The 27,960-nt window shown below is 41.8% G+C and overlaps 1 protein-coding gene across 1 annotated transcript; it reads left to right on the top strand.

Moving 5' to 3' along the window:
• The first annotated feature begins 21 nt into the window (after positions 1–21).
• Positions 22–27,960, top strand: zgc:92360 (uncharacterized protein LOC436988 homolog). The gene is made up of 11 exons (XM_040003937.1): positions 22–443; positions 3,334–3,464; positions 4,366–4,457; positions 8,686–8,765; positions 8,852–8,964; positions 10,434–10,580; positions 12,505–12,588; positions 12,778–12,840; positions 15,600–15,671; positions 24,001–24,232; positions 26,652–27,960. Exons 1-11 carry the CDS (start codon positions 356–358, stop codon positions 26,678–26,680), a joined length of 1,131 nt encoding a protein of 376 aa, XP_039859871.1. The 5' UTR covers positions 22–355; the 3' UTR covers positions 26,681–27,960.

Genomic DNA, 27,960 nt, shown 5'->3' with positions numbered 1-27,960 from the left:
GTGTAGAGTTTCATGCCATCCGCTCCCCTCGGCCAGTCCCAGACTAAAGACGCACCTGAAGAGTGCCACTAGTGGGCTTTGGGCTCAGCAAAGAAAGAGAGATACTGGGACTTTTTGCTGTGGAAACTTTGTGAAGGACATTGAAGTTCACGTTCTTTCTTTTCTTTTTTCATCCCCTTCAATGCGAGGCATACCTCTGCGCTGAGGAGGCCACCTGTGCGGACTTGTCCGCACCCCAAGTAGGGGAGTGAAACCCAAGCAGACACACCTTTCCCTGTTTTTTTGGCTATTCGCCGCCCCATCCCAGTCTCTACCGCTCTCGGAAAGCGGAGGAATAACAGATCAGCTCGCTGAAATGTCCGCAAATGAAAGATCGACCCGAGCTTTCAGAGAGATCCTGCAGAAGCCTGGAAATGACGCCTGCGCAGACTGTGGCGCACCAGGTAGGTTGGAAAAAAACAAAGAAGCCTTTATTAGCTATGAAAGTGGAAAGTCAGACTATGCGGGATCTATGATAACGTTGCTGGTAAAGCCGTTTATTAAAGTGCACCTTAATGTCTCCTTCGTTTTATGCTACAGTCACTACGGCATAGGATTAAATGCTTGCTTAGACCTTTAACATATTTCAAAGGGTTCCAGGCATGCTTGGCGCTGTTCTGACTGTAAGTGTAACAAGGTGAGTTAGGAACGGAGGGAGGAGTTTCCCTGAAGGTGTAGAAGATAGCAGCTGAAGCAGTGAAGTGATGTGGTGGAGCCAAGAGAAGAGAAGTTCAGCGCTGATCATGTCTCGACATGCAGTACAAGGGCCTGAACACACCCTTATCCACTCGAGCTGAGCAGTGGAGGTCTTCTTCGTGATCTTTTTTGTTTTAGTTGGTTATAGGTTTTTTAATAGAAACTATTTACACAATGGGGACATATGGGGAACTCCATTATAAAGAGGCCATATCTGTATATAAGATGTGTAGATAGTTAATGATAATAATAACAATAAGTTTTCTTTTGGGCTGTTGTAATTGACTTTTCTTTGTTAAATATATTTTTTAGACTGATTATTTGTGAAAAGAAATGATCAGCAGACAATGTAGGTAAATAATTACCTCTGGCCTCTGCCTTTGGATGATGCAAATATAAAGGTATCTATGAGAAAACAATGAGAAACTGAAGGCCTGTAAGGCCATCTTCCATGATTGACAGATTATCTAGTCAGTGTGTGGAATGTGGAGAGGTAGTTTAGGTTATACAAGCTATCCATGTGTGAAGGAATAACCTGCTGTGGCAGTTAAAATGGCATAAAGTTATTTTTGCCCAAACATGCTGGCACTACATTTTGTATGTGTTACAGTATGCTGAGAGCCATCATGCACATCACATAATGTGTTTCAGTACATCAGAAGGGAAAAAAAACAAAATAATCACTGAATGTATGCCCTGGAGACATGTAAGAGAGATTTACATGTCTCGCTTCCTAATCTTTGTATAATGAAAAAAAGAAACTATTGAGAAGCCAGGCATGCATTGCTGGAGAGGAACTTCCTTGCTCAAAGACAGGTTTTACCGATTCCCAGCATCGGCTCTGGCTACGTTCAAGCATATTTACTATGTGTCCTCATTTTTAGAGACTAAAGGGAATCCCTTTATGTTTCTGATGCCCCGTGCGCACGTGGGCTGGTTTCGTTTTACTCTGCTGTGTCTGCCCATTGTGAAACATTGCAAAAAATTAGGCATGAGTATTAACCAGCCAGGCACATTGTATTCCAATCTGCCTTCTACGGTTGGGAAATTAAACACTGCTCTCATTGCTCAGACATCTGTGATTTATACTGATAAGACCAAGCCCCCCTTGCGCTGGTTACTAGGAAATGGTTCTCAGAAAGATAAGACAGGTGTGGCCAGAGCAAAGAAAATGTTTCTCGTATCTTTGAGTTTAGAGGTGAGGCAGATAAATTGCCCTTATAGGTTTCAGGCTTGTCGCTTTGTACCATTGATCTGGTTGGAAGCTCAGAGATTTCAATATGCTTGCCAACATAAGGCTTGTATTGATTTGGACAAAATGCTTTCTCCTGTTTAGTGTGAGCCTTAAGTGTGAGGCATGTTGTAGTGATAAGTGGTTTGTTATATGTTCAAATTTTCCAGCTGTCAGCTGTCTACCAGGTCTTGCAACAGGTGTTGGCTGATATTTGCAGAGTTTACGTCACATAGACGCCTATGTTTAAAGTGCCTAAATTTACAGTATTTAAAGAGCCAAATATGACTGTAAAACAATGTCTACAGTCTGGCACAAAAGAAAGGATTGTTTGGGTCTGTAAATTTTCTTTCCTAACAAATTTAAGGTGGCAAATTCTATTTATTTATTTTTAATAGCTCACATATTTAGATTTTCTTAATGATTAAGTTGAAGAGTGGCCACATTGAGAAGTGGATGCTGACACAGGCTCTTGTAGCTAATAGCTGGCTGCTAGGCTTTACCTCTGCTAATCTGAGTCACTGAACTGAACCTTACATCTATATTTGGTGCTTTTTGATTTATTTATTTATTTATTTGTCTGTTACTTAGGTAGATGTGTGTACCTGTGAAAAGCACACATATACTTAGAAGCTTGCTAATCAAAGTCTGCTAGCATTAGCTAACTTAGCGCCCCCAAATTAGATTATTTCTTGTCCCAAAACCCCCCAAAAAACTACATGGCAAGGCTAAAACACCAACACTGGGGCTTCAAATGTCCATAGATTTTCAGGGTGACATCACAGTGGCTATGTTAATCTTTAAATTACTGTTACACATTGGCATACTGAGAATCTCTGTCACAACAAAAATGAAAAGGAAGCCACATCTTCTTATGCTATTAAGCAGTGATGCATTAAAAGTTGTTTGCTACGTTTAAATCTCAAGGAGATAAAACATAAATTATCAAGCTGGAAGAATGAAAATCATGTATGAAAACACTCCACAGAAGACAACTTAAAGACGTTAACCTGGATTTTTAAAATAAATATTTTTTTAAATTTAGCTTTCAAAATGTAAGAATAATGTGCATTTTGGACACTACTGGTTTGTTTTTTACTAGCCTTAAGGCTTCTATTCATTTTTCAGTAAATATATTGGTTGGAAAAATTGACAGACAGCTAGTCAAGACGTCATACAAGTCATTTAAAAAAGCCCATGCAGAAAACAAACAAAAGAGCAGTGATGCTGTGTGAATCCAGCCTATCAAATATAGACATACTGTCTCTTTTCTTATATCTGATTAAGCTTCAGATTCGGTCTGTTGTGTCTGACAAAGGTAGTGCCCTACCATACTGTAACTGTTCTCTCCATTTGTCTCTCTGCAGACCCTAATTGGGGCTCCTGCACCCTGGGAGTGTTCATCTGCCTGGCCTGCTCTGGAATTCACCGCAACATTCCTGACATCAGCAAGGTCAAGTCGCTGACCCTGTCCCGCTGGGAGGACCATGAGTTGGAGGTTCTTTTTACTTGTTTTCCTCCAGCCACGGCTGGTTAACCACCTGTTCTCAAGAAACGAAAGTTACCAAGTGGTTTCCTTATTCCTTATATGCTTAGACCAGAGCCTAATTATACATTATTTGTTGTTTTTTGTTTTGTGCTCGTGGTTTTTTTCCCCCCATGTATATCTCCATGTATCCTGAAACGATCTTAATAATGATACAGTGATTTTTGATCATACCAACCAAGATATCACCTTTTAAAATGAGCAATTGAGGGTTTTATTTACACTGTTTGTGCAGTTATTTGTAATCCTTAATGGAAACCAGTCATGTTTTTTGTCAGAGCTAGGTCGATGCCCATTGTGAAGTAAGGTGAACTTACCTGTGTAGTCTTTTTTCTTAGAGAAGCTTTGGCCTCCAGATCAGGTATGATGCCACAAGTCTTTGATGGGCTCACCTGTGGGCTTTTCACTTTGAGAAGAATCTAACATACACATTTCACAAACTTAGACGACCAAAAACCACATTTTTAAATAGACAAAAAATTAGCTTCAAGAATTTTGCTTCAAAATGCTTTATTATAAATCACTATGATAAATCAGTCCTCGGGAATGTCAAAACACTGCATTCTTGCCCACAACATTTTTATACTGGATTCATGGAAATCAGATAATTAAGGATGTGGGTTCTCTGAACATCTTTATCTTAAAATAGTTGCCACATCTGTCATCTTCCCATAACTGAAATCGGTTCCCAGTAACATCAGTGAAGATTTATTCTAGGAATTCAATGCTTCTGCTGAGGAGATGAGAAAATGTGTCCTTTAGCTGTAAAACTGTCTATAGCTCTGCCAAGATGTCATTCATCCTCAAATAATATGTCTATGTCATGTATGTGTATGTGTGTGTGTTTTCATAGTTCATGGCACAGAATGGCAATGAGCTCATGAAGAGCAAATATGAGGCCGCTGTTCCAGTCTATTACTACAAACCAACCCACAAGGACTGCCAGTGAGTAACCATAGTAACACATATGTCACACTTACATAACTTATTTTGGACAGGTTTTTGGAAAAAATGTGCATGCAATGAGTTATTTTTTAGACCTAAGTGTGTTTTTTTTCTTTAAAGAAAAATCTCCTGTTTTCCAGCCAAACTATAAGTATTAACTATAATTAATTAACTATAATTGACTAGAAGGGGAACACTGATATGCTCAAAACACTCGCCCGTGATTGGACGCAATAAACTTGATAATTACACAGTTTAAACGGTTCCTCCCAATAAATACTTTTACATAGAGCTGACTGTTTACATCCATGTTCTCATTTCCCTGCAAAGCTGACGTGTTGTTACGTTGCACTTTATCCCCACACTCTCAGCTTTGAAATCTTTCAGTGTAAAGTGAACAGCTATTCACTTCCTGTGGCTGAAATCTACAGGAGCTCTTGGAGATGTTTGTTGAGGGTTTTCTTTTCTTTCTTTTTTTTAAACTTTTCTACCTGATTGATTTGCTCAAGCTTGGCCAAGTTGAGGGTGTGCCTGTAAAAAGTTTGCCTCTTCAAGTCATCTCACACAATAGAATTAGGACTCCAGTCTGGGCTTTGACTCTTCCAGGGCACAAATCTTTGCACTGTGTGTGTTTTGAAGTAAGTTCAGTACTTAGCTTATGTATAAAACTTAGGCCAGATATTCAGCCTTTAGTTTGACCCTGTTGAGTCATTTTCCTACGACATATACGGGGTTAAATTGATTTATTTCTTGGACCGGTTGTAATTATCTAATCTAGCCTTTGCTCTGCAGTGATCCACAGGATACAGAGAATCCTAACAGCATTTATTTTTATTAGCATAGAATAAAAGTAGGTGGAGAGTCTAAATCCATTTGATCTGTTTTGGTGAATTGTGTAATTGTTTCAGTCAGCACTGCATTAATGTAATAAAGTTATTATGCTTTATTATTATTATTTATTATTATGGTAGTTGCATCAATACTTTTATTTACCTTTGGCTGTGTTATGTTTTTGTCGGCTTTCTGCTGTGAATCAGTTACTCTTGACCAAAATATTGCTCTGTCCTCAGCCTAACACAGACAATATCTCTTAAAGAGGTGGTAAATTATTTCTACTCTTTTTGCTGCTATCTTTAAGACGCCTGCGTTTACATATGTTTTCTTCTGTGATTCTAATGTTACAGTGCTTAGTTCTTCATGGGTATCCTTTGACAGTGGGATCTTTGCAAATTCATTATGTCATTTAGTAGGGCTGCACGATTTTGCATAAAATGAGACTCACGATTTTTTTGCTTAGAATTGAGATCACGATTCTCTCACGATTTTCTTTTCCAGTATAAATATTTATTGCACTTATTAACTGCACATCAACTTCGTAACAGTTGAGACTGAACATAAAAACAATAAATAAACATAAAAACAACAAATGTCTCACGTTTTGTTGTTGCCGCAAAATGTTGTACTGCTTGAGATTCCGTCTCCACTGTTGCTCGACGCTGCGTGTATAGAGCAGGTAGTGCAACAATAGAAAAATAGTTGCGGGGCGGCACTGTGTAGCGTTTGTCTAGGGTGTTGATCATTTTCCTAAATCCCTCGTTTTGCACAGTGTTGATGGGAGCCATATCTTTGGTCAGGTGATAAGTGATAGCCTCCGTAATTTCTTTGTGCCTGCGGAAGTTCGACGTGTATAGGGAAGCGCTGTATAAGGTTCCCGTTATTGATGTTTGGGTGGTTGACCGGGACGGATTTTCTCCAGTCACTTTCTCGTCATCCCTGACGTGCTCTCCGTTGTTTTTTCCCTGCTAATTTTAGCATCACACGGCACAGCTTCTGTATCACGTGGTATAAGGCTCCGCCCTTGTCATTTGTTGAGCAGGAAGAGTGAGCGCTTGTTTTCATGCAGATTACGTCCCGGATCAAAATGCGGTACAATCGTCGTCGTCTTTTTTTTTTTTTTTTTTTTAAATCGTTGTCATTTGGAAATGAGATCGCACATAAGTATGAATCAAGATCGCGATTTTCTAACGATTAATCGTGCAGCCCTATCATTTAGAGTATAGTGGAAGATAGCAGCTGGAGACCAATCTGTGACCAAATTACTGAAACTCTTGCAGTCTCCTTGCCTTTGAAATGTTGCTTTAAAGATGGAGTCCAAGTCTGAGACCACTCATAGTCAGTTGCTGTCGTCAAACTGACTTTGGTGGGTCAAGATGACGGTGAAACTGGAATAACATGGCAATAAAATGGAGTTAGTCTGCTAGTTTTTAAGGGAACTGGTCAACTTGGCACTTACATTCTGTTCGCAATTATTCTGCAATTAACTAAGAAAAAATGTGTTGCCTTCTGTTCGAATTCTGTTGGCATCTATATCTACAGTCAGTAGCGCGAGCCGGTATGGAGTCGTCGTCAGTGGTTATCCACGCTCATGTGTGACTTTCTCAGCCACAGGCTGTGCCAGATTTAAGCTGGGCAAATTTATACATTTATAAACAAACACATGCAGCTAGTTTATTTAAATAATAACCAGATATCTGCCTAGGGAATTGTAAATTTGGTGCTCAAAATGGAGCCAAGTATTGCACCATTTTTCTTTCAAGTATAAATATGCAATGGGGCTGATGTCTCACATCCCATAGTCTAGGCAGGCACTGTGATGGGCTGATAGAGAGGAACAGCCACGCTCCTGAGTGAAACGCTAAACCCTAAACTGGCCATCATTCACTGTGGACCATGATGTTGTAAAACATGTTACAGAGCTATTTTCACATATTTGTTAGTTTTCAAACTCCAAATATCTGCTGTTGCAAATATAACACGATGTCCCATTCCCTATATCGAGATTACTCGAATGCTACACATATGAATTTAACCACCCCTAACATATTGCAACATTTACACATTATTGTAGCACACTAACACAGACCCATTAATAGCTACAAACATATATTGTGTAATATGCACCTTTCAAGGGAATTGAAAGAAAGATGAATGTTGCTCTGTGTTTGCGTTGAGAAAAGATGGGGAGATGTTTTCATTATGTACTAATCTCTGTAAAAATGTGATTAAAAGCCTGAAATACCGGCATCTCTGCTCACTGTGGAAAGGAAAACAGGCTGTATTCTTGTATGCATCTTTTGTCGGGATTGTCCTCCTCCCTCAGACACAGCGTTAACTTCATTTCGATTCTGCTGTGTTTCAATAAACATCCTGGTATTATTGTTTTTGGAATATGTGGGGCTTGTGTCAAACACTCAGAGTGATTACAGAGTAAAGGTTTTGGCACTGCGCTCACAACGTTGAGCCATCCAGGCGTGCCGATTGCACATCCTTTCTGATAACTCATTCTAATGCCAAATAAATAAACACTCCTAGTGGGAACTATCACACACATTATTGCTTTTATTGTTTTTAAATTAGATAGCAATTAATTGCAGACCTATCTGACAGTGACTGTAATCAGTCTGAGACTGACTGAAACAGGCTGGAAATCAGGTCCCTGTAACCACAAATGTTTGCTCAGTGGTTGAAGCCCTGCAGCCTCATGTTTTGGGCGCTCAGTTGGCAGCTGCAAGTACTCACAATCATTCCCAGCTGTGGAGGTTGCTGTCCTATTTTGACTCTGGTGTGACTGAAGCCTTCGATAGCTTTCTATGATTTATGAGTAAAATGATCCTCAATATTTGGCCTTAGCATTTTGCTAATGGAAAATGCTAACATTTTGCCGATATCCTTTTATGTATTCATTTGGAGATTTTTAGGATGCTTTAACCTGCTCAGTGTTGCTGTACATCTTAAAGTAGCATATCCAAGTTCTAATTGACACTGATGCAGTAAATTACAGTCAGACCAGGACTGATCTTTTCACTCAGGAGTGTGTCTGTTCATGTCTATCAGCCCAACGCAGCAGGTGCAATGCTACTTGCAAAGGCAACAATCTGCATGTAATTTCTTTATAACTGCAGGATAGTTGCAATTTAACAAGCTGAAAGAAGATGCTGCCAGACTCATCTTTCTAAAGACTTTAAATGTCACTGTTTAGGCATGCAGTTCACATAAAGTAGGAATATTAAAAAGGACTGTTTTGTGAGTCTCTCGTGTATCTGAATTGGTTTTCATTTTTGGTGTTGTGTTTACTGTTCACAAAATACACAGGACTATTAGTGTGCTTTTATTGCACAAGCACAAGCTTTGCAAGCTAGTTCTGTTTACACTTCATCTGTGTGCTCAGGGTGTTGAGGGAGCAGTGGATACGAGCAAAGTACCAAAGGAGGGAGTTCTCTGAGCCTGGAAACTTCTCTTATGAAGAAAGTGAGTGCACAGGTGTATAATGACACAAACCGTCTCTGTGTTATAACACATTCAAATTCATGATTGACCTTGTTGGCTTCCTGCAGGAATAAGAGATGGCATGTTGATGAAGAGAGGTCGGGACAACGGGCAGTTCCTCAGCAGACGATTTGTCCTTTCAGAGAGGGAGGGGACTCTGAAGTATTTCACCAAATATGATGTAAGAATTTTTTATGGCAAGGCTCTTGCAGGTACCAATTCCCATTCATAATAACACAACACAAACACCTTCTTTGGAGCAGACCTTAAAGACAAAGGCATAGTATCATGCAGACAGCCCCCCTGTGATGTATAATGCAGTATTTTGTTATACACACTCTTATTAATTATGTATACCTACCAAGAGAGAGCAAAATAAGTACTGGCACCCTCTGCTGCATTCAAGCGTGCTCAGACAAGCTTAACCAACAGTCTGTCCTCTCTGTCAGTGTGGCTGATTCACTAAGCTGTACACCACCCAAACCAATTAGGCCTTGAAGCACTGGGAGCACTTTGTTTGTCACAGTAAACCAGCTCAGGGGAAGAGGGAATAATATATTTTTTGGGGGGAAAGTAGGTGCCATGCTGAATATGCTATAGCAAACAATTAAAAAACAAATCTCATGCAGTGTGAGAAGTAGTAAAGGTAAAAGTGTCATTAGATTTCTTTTTAGATTTTCTATGCTGTTAGGTTGGTTGGAACTCAGGAAAAGCTTGAGGTATGCAAAATGTACAGCTCCAACTGGCTGCTCCTCAGCCAGTTTCACATTTCTTGCTGATTTATCATGCTCAAGAGGCAAAATCCAAACCAAGTGGGGAAATTGTCATCAACTGTCAAATCTTTCATAAATAACCATAGCTGTATTTGTTCTTTGTGAAAGGCAAGGACAAAAGAACAGACATAGATTCAGCTTCTAAAGATGCCCATCTAAATTCAAGTCAGGGAAGATTAAAGCACAGCATCCACAAACATGTTTGCTGGGATTAGTGTCGGTCTTAGAGATGATGGTTATCAGTGATGCGGACCGATGTGTAGATAATAGCTTTGAATGCAGTGACACAACACAAAATACAGGCTTAGGGCGTGATGCCAATCAGATACTCACTGCATCAATATACATTTTTTCTGGTTAAGCAGTGATGAAAAAAAGTTATTTTTTTATTACCACGCCTGTTCAAAACCGTAAAAGTGTGATTGTCCCAGAGAGAAATGTTTATTCATTGAAGACCACAAAAGAAAATTGCAGGATTATTTCTTTTTGGAATCTCTGAGGCCTTTTCTATAAAACATGATTAACAAGAGTGGATTTTCATGTGCTCTATATATTTATGATTTGAGATAGCAACACTTTTTTGTAGCACTTCACCCCCTGAATCCCAAATTCATTTCACTGTAGTAATTTATCAGAGTGTGTCCACAAGATGCATTAGGCATATTTTTACACATATAGCAGGAACATGTAACAACAGCCTTGGTTAGAAAATCTTATATTTCAATTAATCATGTTAATTATTATGTTAAACAACATAAAACATGTAGAAATAATAGGTCAAACAGCTCTAACCATGGCTTATTATGAGATCTATCTATCTATGCAAACTGCTGCATTTCATACAAATACACAGTCATTTCCCTCTTGTTTCCTGCAGGCTAAGGAGCCCAAAGCAGTGATAAAGGTGGACAGCATCAATGCAACCTTCCAGCCAGAGAAGATAGGAAACACCAACGGCCTGCAGATTACTTACCTCAAAGACTACAGCACCCGAAATATGTTTGTCTACCATGACAATGGCAAGGTCTGCATTTCTGTAATCGCTGGTTTATAATCAATCAGCGTGTAGTAAAAGTCCTAAGGAGAAATAAGGAGGACTTTTGCACTAAAGCAGTGTGAATCTCTCGGACTGAATGAATACAATACGTTTCTTACAGAAAATCTAAAGCTTTTTTGTGTATTCTTGACTGTCCACTAATTTAAACAGCAGAAGGTGGTATCAGATATTTGTCATCTGTCACATTAAGAGACAGACGTGTTCGAAACTACCTGGCTCTTGTCATCGGGGGAGAGTCTCCAAACCTTTACAAAACCATCTGTACCAATTTGTGCAGGCTGACGGAATCCATTAGCAGATGACATTCAAGCACGGCATCCATTATTCTGTGTCACTCAGACCACATTGAAACATATGGAGCAGTTCAGAACTGCCATCAGGCCGAGGAGTTATTTGTAGCATACTCGAGTCTCCTGCAAAATCACATTACTATCATAAAATCCCCTCTGATTTGGAAAGTCATTGTTCCAGTCTATAAATACTATTGCACATTTTGGCATAAGAAAACTCATATATTACTCATATATATATTTATATATGAAAACATATAAAAGATAAAAATTGAAAATAATAATGATACAAAGTCCAAAGAAGGAAAATCCACGTGGTAAACAGTGGTAAACAGGTAAATGCTAGTAAAACTGTCTTCAGTGTGCTTTCCTGAAGTGTTTTACTGATTTCTCTACAGCTATAAAACCTTATAGTGCTTTTATTCCTCATAATAACAAGTGTACACATGTCACAACTATGTTTTATATAACTAAGCTGTTTCATTTGGGTTTTGGCTAACAGGTAGATTCACACAGCCAGTAGCTACCTACTAGCTATTATATATGCTAACTGTCGCTAAACTGAACTATTTGTGCTGAGTTGGTGTATTTTGGATAATTTTAATGCAGTTACAGTTATTGTACTAACAGACAGACATCTGTTCAGTTCAGCTAAAGAGGCTTTCATCTTTTTAGCATGTTGTAGCTTAGATTATATGCCAACAAGCCCAACTTCACTAATCCTCCAAACATTGCTGGTATTTAGTCTTCTTTGCTTATGTCCAAAGTGAAAGCAGAGCCATAGGTTTTAAGGGGGTTTTGTGGGGGTTTTTTTTTCTTTAGAAATAGTTCAGTCATAACATGGTATATCATCTTTAGGTTAAAACTAGCTAGGTAACCACCTGCTAGCTTCTTACTGCCAGAGTTAGCATTGGACCCAGAAATTGTTGATGACATTAGACTTAACAAATGGATAGGTGCTAACAAAGCTTGCAAGCATTAGCTAAACACTTGCCCCTCACACTCTGGTTCAGACTTGTTCACTTTTGACTCAACACATCAAAAAGGCAAAATCTCAAAGTAGAGGCTTCAAAACTGGATTTGACAAACCATTTCATGTCATAATGAGGGCGATAATCATCCTTTAGTCAGTGAGGTTAACATTTTTGGCTTTAACTGTTCCTGGATTTTCCTATAATTTGGTCCAAAAAATAAAAAAATGTACCTCCTCTTTTCTAAATGACAACGACAAGAAAAATAGAGTAAGAACTAAATACTGTCTTTTTTATCCTCTAACCCATAGGTGTCAAACTCTGGCCCGTGGGCCAAATTTGGCCCGCAGCCTAATTACATTTGGCCCGCGAAGCCATACCAAATTACTATTAGAGCTGGCCTACTGGTATTATACAGCTAATATATATATTGTTTAGTATTAAGCTTTGCTTGTTCCATATTCAGTTTTTCAGCAAAACGTGTTTGAGTCCATAAGAAAAGATTCATTCTTATATCTGGAGGAATAAATATATTTCAATAAATATTAACGTTAGCCCGCGACTTTGTTCCAGTTTTTAATTTTGGCCCACTGTGTATTTGAGTTTGACACCCCTGCTCTAACCTTTCAGGAGATTGTAGACTGGTTTAATTCAATTCGTGCTGTTCAGCTTCACTATCTAAAGGTGGCCTTTCCCGGGGCAACCGATGCTGAGGTAAACACACACATGCACGCCCACCTACCTTAAAATAAATATTTACATTGTTTTTAGGTTTCTTTTAATAGGTAGGCTCGTGAATATTATGTCTGAAGTGTAGAACTCCATTACACTAAAACAATAATATTCTTATAATATTCTTTATTTTTAATCCCATTGTTTTTTCTTTTTGCTTGTTGCTCTTAGCTGGTACCCAGACTTACCCGAAACTTTATCAAGGAAGGATATATGGAAAAGACAGGTCCCAGGGTAAGTACACATTTATGGATTCATACCTCTTTTTGCTTTATTTAGCCTTTCCATTTCCTTCTATTTCTCAATGCAGCCACTGACCCTTACAGTGGCAGTCTCAAACACACGGGGATATTTTCCACAAGTCAAAAAATGTAGATTTGGAGATACTGAAAAAAACCTTACAATTCATTAAAAAAAACAAGAACAACAAAAGAATAAAAGCAAATTTTGCTAAATACACTTAAAAATAAGGAAGAGCTGTATACTTGGTGTTGGTGGTGTCTGCTGTTTCTTATTTTTTTAACCACATGCTTGCAGTTTTTGTCTCAACAGTGGGTCAATAGACCCGGTTAATAATTTACATTAAATCCACTGTACTTTACTTGTTAATAGCTCTCAAGTAGGTAGTAGGAACTGTGCTTTATACCATTACATCAGCCTACAAATTATATACATTTCTCTGAGCCATAATCAGCAAGCCTGCCATTTTGCCAGAGATACAGACAAGGTTATGTAGGCGCCCTAATGCATCTGTCTCTGCAATAGCGAGAATACTCTCAGTCCCACCTCCTCACATAGGAAGGTTTGGGAAGCACTCCTTATGGTCATAATGTCACACTCTGATGACCAAGTGTGGGACTTCCCTAAATCTGTCTTTAAAATGGCTTCAGATTTGTCATTGCTATCCAGCCATCATTTATTGCTGATAACCAGACCTCTCCTGGAATCTAGAGAAAGCATGTGATGATGTGCTATGAAGGTCCCAAGAGAGGAACTTCTACTGCATGAGGAAGTCAGGAGTAGCAGAGAGGCTTGTTAGGCTGGTGCAGGACATGTGTGAGGACAGCACAGGACAGTAGGAGTGACAGATGGGTTAAAGGTAGGAGTGGGATTACATCAGGGATAATCTCTGAGCCCCTTCGTGTTTGCAGTAATGATGGATAGGTTGACAAATCAGGCCAGGTAGGAGTCCACGTGGACTATAATGTTTGTGAGAGTAGAGAGCAAGTCGAAGACAGCCTGAAGAGGTGGAGGTATGTGCAGGAGACAGAATGAATAAAAAAAGACATTATTAGTGTGACAGATGAGGGTGATGGGGATAGGGGTGAGACGGAGGGAGGTGATTTGTTGTGGTGAATCAGGAAACGACCTCCTCTGGAGCTATGCATACATCTTAACACAGAGGCAGGCTCGGTAAAAATCCTATTTACAGCCGGCAAATGTCAGGTGGTGTTCTTTTAGTAGTCATGTAGTAATGATGCAACTGCAGTGCCTAGATGGTTACCACTTTAAAACAAGATTTTCAGTTTAAATAATCTAGAAGAGATCTCTATTATAGATAACTTCTTAAAGGGAAAAATGTTAAAATTCCTTATTTATTGAATTTAGCAAAATAAATACCTCAGCCAAATTTGAGTACTAAACCAGGATCGAGACAAACTTTCTGTTCAACAAGTCAGACACAGTTCCTTCCTTTAAATCTTGATCCCAGTGATCCCAGCTCTCACTCTCCCATCGTTAATTGAATAGGAGCTGGGATAATAGGCTAACGAGCTCAGCCGTCAGCGCGTCTGCCTTTCACCTCTGCCTAACAGGCTGAGTGACAGCTGAGAGCACCTACTTGCATCTGTGCGACAGGGAATGAAGGGCTTCCAGCTGAGGCTGGACTAAATTCCCAGGTGTCAAATGCACACATGAAACACAGACGTGCAAAGAGGGGATTTGTACACAGGCACGTACTCACGCACGGTTGCACAGACAGGCAGCTGTTGTCACACAGAGGAATCATTCAGACACAAGTACCTGCACAGGAAACAGCAACCTGATCCTCCGCGAAACGAGCGACTCTGCATTCAGAGGCATGCAAACGCAGACACTCGGTTTAATCTGGGTCTGTCGGGCTGAGAGATGAAAGAAGGCACCAAGTTGCTGCGTTGGGCTGATTTACTAAATGGATGTCATAATTCATTTCCTTCCTTGTGGGAGGAGTCGGCTTGCAAAATGAGAAGGGAACAGTCAGTTGTTCAGCACAATGACAATATCAAACACTTTTACGAGCACAGTTTGGCAGCAGTCGGGGACCCGAGCGTCCTGATTATTTGAAAAGAGCTCAAGCTGCTTGTGCACTTCAGTAAACTCTCCAAAGGTGCCGTGCTTCGCTTTTCTTCGATAGCTGCTTTCACAGTGGATTTGAAAATGCAGCACTCGTGTAAAGTTTCAGCCGTGACAAGTTTTCAAATTAAACATGAGTGCTATGAGAGAAGTGCGATAAACATTCAGATGGGAGTTGTCAAGAGGAAACCTGTTTGACAATGTTAAGTGCCTAACAATAAGGAATGCTTTCATATCACCGTTGAAATCTCGAGATCAGCTTTAACGCACATTCATGGCTAAATCACAGATACGAAAGCAGGCTCCAAAATGGTTAAATTAGACTGCACAGTTGGGATAAAAACAGTCATTGCATGCTCTTACGGTTTCCATCAATTTTCAGTATTTAAATGTTGTATTTGATACAAATTTGTTTACAGCTGACATGATTAGTCTCCAATGAGTAACAGCTCCATTTTTATATATTGCATATCATAGACTATTGGTCGGACTAAATTTGAAGACCTTGTTTTGAAGTGTCGGAACTTACGGTCTTGCAAGACTACACAAACGGGACAGACTCACTTTTCTTATTTAAAAGCACAATGCTGCATTGTATCTTTGTGCAGTCTTTCTCAGTCTTTGTCTGTCTTACTCACTCGTCTGCCTCTTTGTCTACATAGCAAACAGAAGGTTTCAAGAAACGCTGGTTTACACTGGACCAAAGGCGGCTCATGTACTTCAAAGATCCACTGGTATGTCTTCTTTACAAAGACCTGCACACATCTGAAAGACTGCTGTATTTTAGGCATGTGGTTGGTTCACTCTGACCACAAATTGTGGAGCACAGAGGTGCCTTGATGCAGCCTGGAATGTGCTACACTGACACTTCTACACACAACGCTGTGTGCAGACACCCTATTTTATCAGATAGCTGATGTTGAGTAATGCTGAGATGTTGTTTAAGAAAATCCTGAATGATTACAGACAATTTTATTATCATACAGACTTTGCCAAAGACCTTAAGAGGGGGTAGCTCAGATTGCCCAAGTCTGAGTTAAAAACATTAGATAACCAAAGCAGATTATCTAAGTGTTGCTGGTGATGCAATAGTTCAGTGGAGAGGTGTAATAATTATAGACGCTAAGTTACTGAATTGTCCAACTTACCCCGAGAGAGACAAGGAAATCTAGAAGATGAAAGAAAGAGGAAGTCTAGTGATAATCTAGTGTGTGTGTGTGTGTGTGTGTGTGTGTGTGTGTGTGTGTGTGTGTGTGTGTGTGTGTGTGTGTGTGTGAGCTTTGCAAAACATGGTAGTTTTAAACCACCATATTTTACAAGCTCAAACTTTGACACAAGATCACATATTTCAAACACTTTTTAAGTAAAAATGCTAAACATTTCCTCATTTCAGCCTCAGTTCAAGTGCTTTGAACTGAGGCTGAAATGATTTGCTGCTTTTTAGTTCAGGTGCTTTAGAGCCATCGTGATGTTAAATCCCATAACAAAGCATCTGAAACAGGGTCAGCTTCATTTCAGAAAACTTCTGGTGATGGCTTGGGGTTCCTAAAGTGGCTAAGATATGCAAATTAACTGAATGTCTTGCAGTTGAAAGATGCACATTTTACTCCCTTGGCCACTACCACATGCTTTCCTCAAAGCATTATGCCGTAATTCAAAGGCTGTATTTGTGTAAATGCAAAGCTTTAAAAACAAAAGCGAAGCAAAATGCCCTTTCTTAGATAGGTGATGAGGAAAAAAGAAGATGATGAAGAAAACATGCAGATAATAATGAGCTTTTATTTTGAAGAGAAAAAAGAGGAAATAAACTAAATTTGAAATATTCTTCCAATTTTGCATTTTCACATAACAAATATTGCCACTTTATCACTGTTGCTCCCAAAATGAATCACTGAAACCTACAACACAAACACTTGAAAGTGACCAGGTGTAAATATAATCATTGTTTTACACTTTATATTGTTACTGTGAGGCAAATGCTTGGTTACACAGTATTAAAACCGTTTCGATTTGGAATCATAATAACATACTAAAATAAATAATTTAGTTTATAGGATAGCAGATTATTGTCCTATAGTACTGTGCAAAATCTTTAGTAACTTCACGTTTCTTTATATATTATCTTGAGTAGGGATGGGTATCGTTTAGGTTTTATCCAATACCAGTACCAAACCGGTACTTTTGAAACGGTGCCGGTGCTTAAACGGTGCTCGAACCGGTGCTTAAAGAATGGAGAACGCAAGCTTTGTCCAAAAACCTCTCATGTTTAACAGTTTTTTTGTAAAAAGATAACAATGTTAACCTTTTCTGCAGCTATAGGGCATATATGGTATCACTCTTGGCTGGAAGCAGTGCTTAAACAATGGAAAAAACACAAACTTTGTCCAAAAACCTCTCATGTTTAGCTGTTTTCCACTTTTTCTTTGGTCATTTTAGCCTTTTTGGCCAGGGTGAAGGGAGTATCTGCCATCAAACAAGAAGACAGCCGCATGTAACTACGACGGTGTTTGCTAGTTCACCTTACATGCATTAATTTAATAACGTGGTTAGCCTACTCAACGTAAATTACACACGAACAACATTAAGCGACTCACGCAGAGAAGAACGGCTGCTGCTGCCATCATCATCGTCATCATTTCTGCTACACTGGCAGGGCTAGGGGCCAGGACTCTACTCTTCGGATTCTTGGGGGGATGTTGCTAACTCCGGGTCTGATAACAGGCACCACACCCGCAGTAGATGTGCTCGATGTGAGGTCTCGCAGCAAGCTATCAAATACGGCGCATTTCTCGGCTTTTAAAAAAAACGCTATGCGTCCCCAGGTGTTTAATCAGATTTGAGGTGTTACCTCCTTTGCACAGTATCACCTTAAAGCACTTGTTGCAGGCTTCTGAGTTTGCATCTTTTGCTGTGAAGTACAGCCAGACTTTTGACCACTTCGCCTTGGGCATTTTTAATCTGTAGCTCTGCTCTAAAAGAACATACGTACCTGGGCCCGCCTACTATCCTCGGAAACGTAAAATGATTGGATAGAATCCAAAGTGTACGACATCTCAAGGAAAAAAAGCACCGAAACAAAGCACCAAAATGTGCGCTGCTTTTCGGTCTGGTTACTACCGTTTATGTCAGAACCGGTGCCATCATGGCACCGGATACCGGTACCCATCCCTAGTCTTGAGTAATAGTTCTCCGGCTTTCTGAGGGTGTTTCATAGCGTGTCTTTGAACATTGGTAAGTTTTTCACTCATTTTCAGGCCAGTCTTTGTACCTGACCATCAGAGTCTTACATTTGAATCATTCAAGCATAAAAAATGCCTAACTCATAGGATGAACTAACTTTGTGTCCACTCATTACAGAGAACCACATTTCTTCAGTCACTTTTACCTGTCACATAAACACAAGATTTTTTCCAATTTCTTTAACTGAACCCATAAAAATGTCACAGATAACGCAGTTTGACAAGCATGATATTTGTCACGATTAGTGGAGCGGACTCAGGCGCAGACCACAAGTTTCTTCAAATCAAAAGTGAATTTATTTACAGTGTTCTCCACGGTGAAATATATATACACACACAACGGTGTCTGGGGAAAAGGGGCCGGGGTTCCAGGGTCCGGGAGTGAAAGGGGCAGGAGTCCAGGGAGGGGAGATTTCCATACAGCCCTCGCAACCACACACAGCTCCTCTTCTTTCCTCTATCACTCTTGCTCACGCTCAGTCACCGTGCACAGGGAAAACAGGTCCAGGGGAAATCTATACACAGACAGAGAAACAGTTAGTCTCCTGGTTCAGACGTACTCACGAACAAACTTTGCAGAGTGCAGGATGACTGACACTGATGGCTCAACGATCCAGCGACGAGTAGAGCAGACTCGCCATCTTAAGTAGGACTCCAATTCTCATAATCAGCGGCAGGTGTGCTGATCATCTCCAGGTGCGTGGGCCAGGAGCAGGAGCCCATACTGAGCTCCGCCCCGGCAGGAGAAAGAGAGAGTGGGAGAGGACGAGAGAGAAAGGGAGAGCAGAGGCGAGAGAGGAGAATAAACAAAACAAAGCGCCTGACTGCTGTCAGTTGGCGAGGTGCGGGGACCATGACAGTACCCCCCCCCCTCAACGGGAGCCTCCCGGCGACCCACCAGGCTTGTCCGGATGCAGGCGGTGAAACTCCCGGAGCATGGGCATGTCCAGAACGGCCGCTTGCGGGACCCAGGAGCGTTCCTCCACGCCATAGCCCTCCCAGTCAACCAGGTACTGACAGCCACGCCCCTGGCGCCGTGAGTCCATTATGCAAGTGATGGAGTAAGCCGGCAACCCATCCACGAGCCGGGCGGGAGGAGGGGGCCTGGAAGGAGGGCACAGAGGACTGGACCGGACAGGTTTGATTTGTGAAACATGGAAAACATCATGGATTTTCATATTGCGAGGGAGCTTCAACTTCACAGAAACGGGGTTGACCAAGGCGGAGATTTCAAAAGGGCCGATGAAGGTGGGTGTAAGTTTCTTGGATTCAGTCCTGACCGGAACAAAGCGGGTAGAGAGCCATACCTTCTGGCCGACAGAGTATTCAGGTGCTGGAGTCCGGTGCCGGTCTGCGATGCGTTTGTTGTTCTCCTTCGTGCGTAGTAGGGCCGCTTGAGTTGCCCGCCAAACTCTGCGGCACCTGCGCAGATGAGCCTGGACGGAGGGTACAGAGTGCTCACCTTCCACAGCCGGAAAAAGAGGAGGCTGATATCCTAAGGAAGCTTCGAATGGAGACCGGCCGGTGGCAGAGGCAGTCAAGCTGTTATGGGCGTACTCGATCCACGGCAACTCCTCACTCCAGATGGTTTGATTGGTGGAGGCGACGCAGCGCAGGGCGGTCTCCAGTTCTTGGTTGGCCCGCTCGGACTGGCCGTTGCTCTGAGGATGATAGCCCGAGGATAGACTGACCTTTGCGCCCAGGGAGTTGCAGAACTCTTTCCAGACCCGAGAAGTGAATTGAGGCCCTCTGTCGGACAGGTTTTTGTGATCGGTCCAGACCACGAAGGGTTGAGTGGTGCCCTCCAGCCAATGTCGCCATTCTTCCAGGGCGAGCTTAATCGCCAGCAGCTCCCGATCACCCACATCGTAGTTACGTTCTGCAGGGGTGAGACGACGGGAAAAATAGGCACAAGGGTGCATCTTACCCTCCCTCTGTTGGGAAAGAACGGCCCCCACCCCTGAGTCGGATGCGTCGACCTCTACCACGAACTGAAGAGTGGTGTCAGGTTGGACCAGGATGGGCGCTGAGGCAAACTGTTTCTTGAGCTCCTGAAAGGCTGATTGGGCAGCGTTACTCCACTGAAAAGCAAGCTTGGGAGAGGTTAACTGGGTTAATGGTAAGGCAATCCTGCTGAAGTCCCGTATGAATCTCCTGTAGAAGTTAGCGAAGCCAAGAAAGCGTTGCAACTGGCGACGGTTGTTTGGTTCGGGCCAGTTCACAACAGCCTTGACTTTCACAGGGTCGGGTCAGAGATCTCCACGCTCGATTATGTACCCTAGGAAGGCAACCGTGGGCACATGAAACTCACATTTCTCGCTTTTGACGAACAGCCGGTTCTCCAGAAGGCGTTGCAGTACCAGCCGGACCTGGGTCTCGTGTTCAGCCTGGGAAGAAGAGAAGATCAGAATGTCGTCTAGATAGACAAACACAAATCGGTTAATAAAGTCCCTTAGAACATCGTTGACCAGAGCCTGGAATACTGCAGGTGCGTTAGTGAGGCCGAACGACATGACCAGATACTCAAAATGTCCAAGGTGGGTATTGAACGCTGTCTTCCATTCATCGCCGTCCCGAATCCGAACCAAGTGGTAAGCGTTTCTCAAGTCCAGCTTGCTGAATATGACGGCGCCCTGGAGAAGTTCGAAAGCGGAGGTGAGCAGAGGCAGTGGATATTTATTCTTGACTGTAATGTTATTGAGTCCCCGAAAGTCAATACAGGGTCGGAGGGTCTTATCCTTCTTTTCCACAAAGAAGAAACCCGCTGCGACGGGTGAGGAAGAGGCACGGATGATGCCAGCAGCGAGGGATTCAGTTATATATTTCTCCATAGCCTCCCGTTCCGGCAGCGAGAGGCTATAGAGGCGGCTGGTCGGTAAGGGAGCTCCCAGCAGCAGGTCTATGGCGCAGTCATAGGGCCGATGGGGTGGCAGCGACTGGGCTCGGTCCTTCCGAAACACCTCAGCAAGATCGTGGTAAACAGACGGCACATCTGCTAAGTCGGAAGACTGCGGTGGCTCTGGGCCGGTGACCGATTTGTTAGGAGGTACGGCAGCCTTAAGGCAGGTCATATGACACTCCTCTCCCCAGCCCATGATGACTCCTTTCTGCCAATTAATCGTGGGGTTGTGTTGCTGGAGCCAGGGATGCCCGAGAACTAACGGCATCTGAGTGGAGTGAAAAACAAAAAAGCTAATCTCCTCCGAATGATTGCCAGACAGTGTGAGGGTGAGCGGTTCAGTGATGTGCGTGATGTCGGGGAGGCGCTGCCCTGATAAAGCCGTGATGCGTAAGGCGTGGGGCAGTGACTCCACAGTCACATAGAGTTATTTTGCTAGTTCGGAGTCAATGAAATTTTGTTCTGCTCCAGAATCAATGAGCACAGAAAGTGAATGACACTCAGAGTGGACCTGAAGCTTTGCCGGCAGGGCTAAACGTGGAGGAGATTTATCCTGATTCAAACCGCCCACCAGTACTCCTACCATCACTGGCGGGCGCGGCCTTTTGCTCGCGACGGACAGGAGGCGATCACGTGTCCCTTGTTACCACAATACAGGCACTCACCGGCCGTGATGCGTCGCTGGCGTTCCGCAGCAGTTAGGTGGGAGCTGCCAATTTGCATGGGTTGTACCTCTCCGTCGGCGCCCTCTGGTGTCCAGGAGGACCGGTAATCGGCCGAGGCCTCCGCCCCTCGTGGCCCCGCGGCCTCCTGGGAACTGGAGTTCCGTGCTTGTCGACGAGCCCGTAGCCGCTCGTCCACCTTAATGCACAAAGACATCAGTTCATCAAAAGCAGTGGGAAGGTCCCGCATAATCAATTCATCTTTCAGATCCTCACGGATGTTATTTAACAGTGTGCTCCTGAGCGCATCCGGTCCCCAGCCGGTTTCTTCTGCCAAAATCCAAAAGTCTATTGAATAGTCTGCCATACTCCGCTTACCTTGCATGAAGTTAAGGAGGCGGAGCGCCGCAGCCTCGGCTCCAGAGCCTCGGCTCCACAGCCTCGGTTAAACACAGTCTTAAAGTTAGCCACAAACCTCCCAAAAGAAATCTCCGGGTCGGAGTTTAGTACCACCTGGGCCCATTTCAAAGCACGATCTCGTAGCATCTATACAAAGAAAGCAATCTTCGCCCCGTCATTGTTATGGAAGCGCCGCTGTTCGCGGAAAATCAATGAGCACTGGGCCAGAAAACCAGAGCACTTTTCTGTCTCACCCGTAAAGGGTTCAGGCGAAGGCAGAGGACCGTCAGAGGATGGAGTGGCTGCCGATGAGGGACCTGCCGTGGCCGCTGCGAGTGTTTCCTGCGGGGCAGGGTGAACTGGCTGGGGATTCCCCGGCTGTTCGCCCCCTGGTGTAGTCAAACGGGAAACAGCTTGGGTTAGTGCGGCAATCTCACCTCGCAGCTGGTGTAACATTTGTTCGTGGCGGGTCAGCGCCGCTTCTTGGGCAGCCAGTGCCTGTCCGACGGTATTCTGGTCTGCTGAGTCCATGTTGTGGCTGGATCGTTCTGTCACGATTAGTGGAGCGGACTCAGGCGCAGACCACAAGTTTCTTCAAATCAAAAGTGAATTTATTTACAGTGTTCTCCACAGTGAAATATATATACACACACAACGGTGTCTGGGGAAAAGGGGCCGGGGTTCCAGGGTCCGGGAGTGAAAGGGGCAGGAGTCCAGGGAGGGGAGATTTCCATACAGCCCTCGCAACCACGCACAGCTCCTCTTCTTTCCTCTATCACTCTTGCTCACGCTCAGTCACCGTGCACAGGGAAAACAGGTCCAGGGGAAATCTATACACAGACAGAGAAACAGTTAGTCTCCTGGTTCAGACGTACTCACGAACAAACTTTGCAGAGTGCAGGACGACTGACGCTGATGGCTCAACGATCCAGCGACGAGTAGAGCAGACTCGCCATCTTAAGTAGGACTCCAATTCTCATAATCAGCGGCAGGTGTGCTGATCATCTCCAGGTGCGTGGGCCAGGAGCAGGAACCCATACTGAGCTCCGCCCCGGCAGGAGAAAGAGAGAGTGGGAGAGGACGAGAGAGAAAGGGAGAGCAGAGGCGAGAGAGGAGAATAAACAAAACAAAGCGCCTGACTGCTGTCAGCTGGCGAGGTGCGGGGACCATGACAATATTGTACTTTTGCACTAAGAGTTGTTGTAAACACGACATATCTCAACCAGGTGTGCAGTGTGTCCTTAAAGAAATTGAGGAAACCTGACAAAAGACGAAGCGGCAAGCTACAGTAGATGAACAGCATCTGAAAGTCATGTCGTTAAGGAATAGCAAGAAAACAAGATCTGATACAGGACCTGAAACATGCATCTGGCCTTTCAGCTGAACCATCTACTTTTTGATGAAGCCTCAATAAAACTGGTCACAGTGTAAATGAGGCTATCAAGAAGGCATTCTTTGGCACAGTGCACAAAGGAACATTATTAGTCATTGACTGGTCTCCTCACAAAGTTTGGTTCTCAACACTGAAGCAATGTGGAATCGCCTCATCAGAGAACAGAACAAAAAGCAGTGAAAATAAAGATATTACAATAAAGCTTTAAGAATTCTTAAGAGACTTCAGGCTGTTAAAGAATAGAAATATTGACTTTCAAGCTTGTTAGAATAGTAGAAACTCAGTTGTTTTTGCCTTAAATACTGTATTTCAATGTATGGTTGTGCACATGTAAAAAAATTGCTGCACCTACTTCCCATTTTCCTAACAAAATGTAAAGAAATAAGGGGTGTATATCTTAATCAACACTCTAATATACATGATGACAAGTCTATACAGCTGACTTCTTTTTCTCTTATTCTCTACGTGAAGGATGCCTTTGCCAAAGGTGAAGTTTTCCTTGGGAACAAGAACTATGGTTACAGTGCCTCCTCCGGCTTGCCTGCTGGCACCCACTGCAATGGTGCCTTTGAATATGGTATCACCATACAAACACCTGACCGCTGCTTTCTGTTTACTTGCGAGACAGAAAGTGACCAGCAGGACTGGCTCAAGCACTTCAATGATATCATGAGTGCTCAGATGTCCCCACAGGAATATACAAGTAAGACTTTTATATTCTAAGTAAGACTAAAAATCTATTTATTGCTTTTTCTTTTTTTGCAAATGGCTTTTCATGTTATTTAAATGATCGTTATTAATTACAGCACCAACTACAGTTTGTCCGTAACAAACACCATGTTTTAGCATAAGGTGCTCAGAAGTGCATGTGGGATCGGGATAGTTTAGGTTGATAATCAAATCTGCACCACCATTGCTAAGTCAATGTAATGTAGCTTTGCAGTGGGTAATGGGACTGAACAGAAACCTGTATGCAGATGGACACCAATCTTGTCCACCCAACAAGATTTGTACTGAATTCAATTCAATTTTATTTATATAGCGCCAAATCACAACATAAGTCGCCTCAAGGCGCTTCATAGATACAGAGAAAAACCCAACAATCATATGACCCCCTATGAGCAAGCACTTTGGCAACAGTGGGAATTAATTAAGGCTCTAGGTGTTGTGGGCCTGTCTTGGTTGACATGTCTCTGAAATGTGTTTGGGGCTGTGGCTCTGGATTGGCAGACTGGGGGTGACGGCTCTCCTTTTTGAGAAGGGTAACCAGAGGATTGCATGGATCACACTTCTCAGCCTTCCAAAGAAGGCCTATGCCAGACTGCTCGAGAAGGACTTAGACCTAGAGAAAGCATTTGATCACAGCCTCAGGATCTCATCTTTACCATTTGAGGATGATGTGTTTATGTCGGTTTTATCATGTGGCTTCATCAGCTTACACTGGGGCAATTTTCAGCTGTGTGTGCAGTGGCAGGAATGGGAATTACCACCTTTAAGCCCAAGGGTACAGTTCTCACCTGGAAAAGGGTGGAGTACCCACTCAAAGTCTGAGATGAGTTACTTGTCCAAGTGGAAGTACTCCAGGCCAAATTCACATGTGAAGGGAGAGTGGATTGACAGAGAGATTGGTGCAGCATCAGCAATGATGCAAAGGTTGTAATCTGTTATGGTGAAGAAAGAGGTGAAAGCAATTTACCAGTTGATCTATGTTCAACCATGGCCACAATCTTTGTGTAGTGATTGAATGAATGACACTGCATATAAAAGCTGTGGAAATTAGTTTCCTGTGAAGGTTGGCTGGACTCAACCTCAGAGATGGGATGATGAGTTAAGTCATGCAAGAGGGAATTCTACTCTTCTACATCTAAAGGATGTGGACTGGTTTGAGTATTTGACTAGGAAGCCTCATGGATGCCTCCTGAACAAGGTGCTTCAGGCATCTTCATCCATGCATGGATGAATGCATGGATGGATGGATAGATGGACAGCGACGGGTCCCTCAAAAACACCTGCCAAATCGTACATACTTATTTTGTTAAAGGTACATTGCTATAGCCTTTGTTCAATTTCTGTGTTAATTTGACTGTTAACATGCTTTTCCTTGATGCTTGAATGCTTCCCACACACTCATAAAAAGAGTAGACTAATTATTTTGTATCCCTTTTACATCTGTGTGGGCTGTGATTCTCAGTTTTAAAAACAGTTTTCAGGTAAGCTTATTGGTTTGTATCATTTTTCTAAATCAACTTTGTATTTGAATAAACATGGTGGCCAAATTTTTTTTAACTTTCCTGGTCCAAAATTATTGTTCCAGTCTGCCACATCAGACTTTTTGGCATTATTTGCTAGTGTTTGATTTTACAGCTTGAGAAGGACCAAGCCTTCATTTTAAGAAATTGTGTTTTCTTTACATAAATTGTGTAAAGAAGGTAAAAAACAAAATCCTCAGAAATATTAGTATTAGTAAAAAAGCTTTGTGCATATCACAGATACTCTAGCATTTCATTTATGAAAGTTTCAAACACACGAGTTAGTGTACTCATTTCCACAAATGTATCCTTCTAGTTTACGGATACACATACATGGGTATTTTTTTTTAAAACAGTGATTTTCCGCTTTGTTTTTGAAAATATCTCCATGCATACAAAAGTACAAAAAGCAGCATCAGGCACAACCAAGAAAAACCAAAGTGTAATACAATAATACAATATAATAAAATATATAATACAACATGGTGCACTGTCTGATGTCAACAAGTTTTTATAAAGTTTTGAGTGACTTGTCATTTATATATTGATGAAAGGCCAAAATGTGTAGAAAAAGCTAAATTTTCCTTAAAGTCCAAAGTTTGTATGTTAACATTAGTAGTCTAATAAGTAGATGTGTTGTCGTGTTAACTGACTGACAGTAATAATAACTGCATATTTACTGTGTTCTTGGGGCACGTGTTAGCATACATGGTAATTAGCGCTGAACATAAAGTACATCATGGCAGTTTACATATGTCAACAACTCAAAGTTTTAATGATAATACCAATAAAAACCAGTCATACAAATTGACTGGTCTTTATGGGTTAACTGAACATCTTCTTTCCTAACTTTGGACTTTCTTTTTTTTTAAGTGGAGGCCACATTCAGGCATAAGCACTGATGGATCAGAAGCCTGAAGAACCACCTCCCCTCTCAGTTCATGACCAGTGTGACAAAAGACCTGCTTCGCTTCTGCGTCACGGACCTGGAGTCTCAGCTTCTTTGTTACTGTAGTCACACTGGAGCTTGCTTCATAATTCAAATGGGATGACAGGATATTAAGAATGCGAATAAGAGAAAGTAATGACTGATAAGACCATTGTATTGTCAATGATATTAGCTTTTATTGGTGAAAGTGGTAAGATAAAATTATTTACGGTTCAACCAAATTTGTAATATTTTTATTTTTTTAACTTACAAATGCATTCTTTGGGCTCATGGTCATGGTGGCCACTGCCCATATCAAATACTATGTAAACAAAATAATACTATCCATTGTTTCTCGTGGACCTGTGGTATGCTATGTAAATACTGCTGTACAAAATAGGGACAGTAGAATTAAACGTATGTCAAACATATATTCTAACAAAAAACACTTTCAAAGTTAGAAATATTTGCTTTGGTCCTCTTGTATTAAGTATAATGTGTTGTGATGATTGGGTAACGCTAATGAGGTGCAGGTAGTCAAATGTGCCTGTTTTCACTAAAGACAATTTGACATGTCACAGTGAGAAAATCACAGGTGAAAATTATACAGTTAATGACACCTGAATTTCATTTTCTGACTTGGTTTGTTCAGTTACTGACAGTTGAATGGAGCGGTGCTTTTGGTACTGTGATAATTCCAAATGTCTGCTGTGAAAAAAGACATAGTCAAACAGGAACAGACCATTTATCATTCTGTGGGTACAATCAAACTGAGGTATGTGTAGGGTTTTTTGTTTTTTGTAATTTTATTCTTTTAATTAAAAGCAATATAACGTACATTTCTTTAATCATCTATTTTGCAAGTAAAGCAAACACAAATGTATATATTTTTAAAGTCGTCTGTCAAAGATCTGTTGGAAAGACAATAAAGCAGGTTTGCAGAAAAGCTGTTAACACTACAAAACCTTGGATGGTGTAACAGCTCCTTCATGTGGCATAAAGTGCATATATATTCAAATCTTTTTTTAAAATAGACAAGAATGCCATTAAGTTATTTTGTCTACATTGTCATCAGTGTCAAAAAATCCCAAATCAGACATTTGAGTTGACATTTTTTCTTTTTTCGCTTCCTTCATCTGGTTAAAAGGTACTCGTCTATGTTGATATGTGCATTTTTAAGCATATGCTTGACTATGGCTGCCATAGAATATGAAATTGTTGCTGCCATGAATAAAAGAAATGTTTAAAATGTTG

Source organism: Simochromis diagramma, unplaced genomic scaffold (genome assembly GCF_900408965.1).
Source record: "Simochromis diagramma unplaced genomic scaffold, fSimDia1.1 OVJJ01000325.1, whole genome shotgun sequence".
NCBI lineage: Eukaryota > Metazoa > Chordata > Actinopteri > Cichliformes > Cichlidae > Simochromis > Simochromis diagramma.
Note: the sequence above shows the minus strand (reverse complement) of the source record. Positions and strands in the feature narration are given on the sequence as shown.

Excerpts from the sequence above, each read along its gene's own strand:
- zgc:92360 (XM_040003937.1), top strand. The coding sequence starts at position 356 with ATGTCCGCAAATGAAAGATCGACCCGAGCTTTCAGAGAGATCCTGCAG. Across the intron at positions 444-3,333 it reads CGCAGACTGTGGCGCACCAG|ACCCTAATTGGGGCTCCTGC; the intron begins GTAGGTTGGAAA and ends GTCTCTCTGCAG. Across the intron at positions 3,465-4,365 it reads GGGAGGACCATGAGTTGGAG|TTCATGGCACAGAATGGCAA; the intron begins GTTCTTTTTACT and ends GTGTTTTCATAG.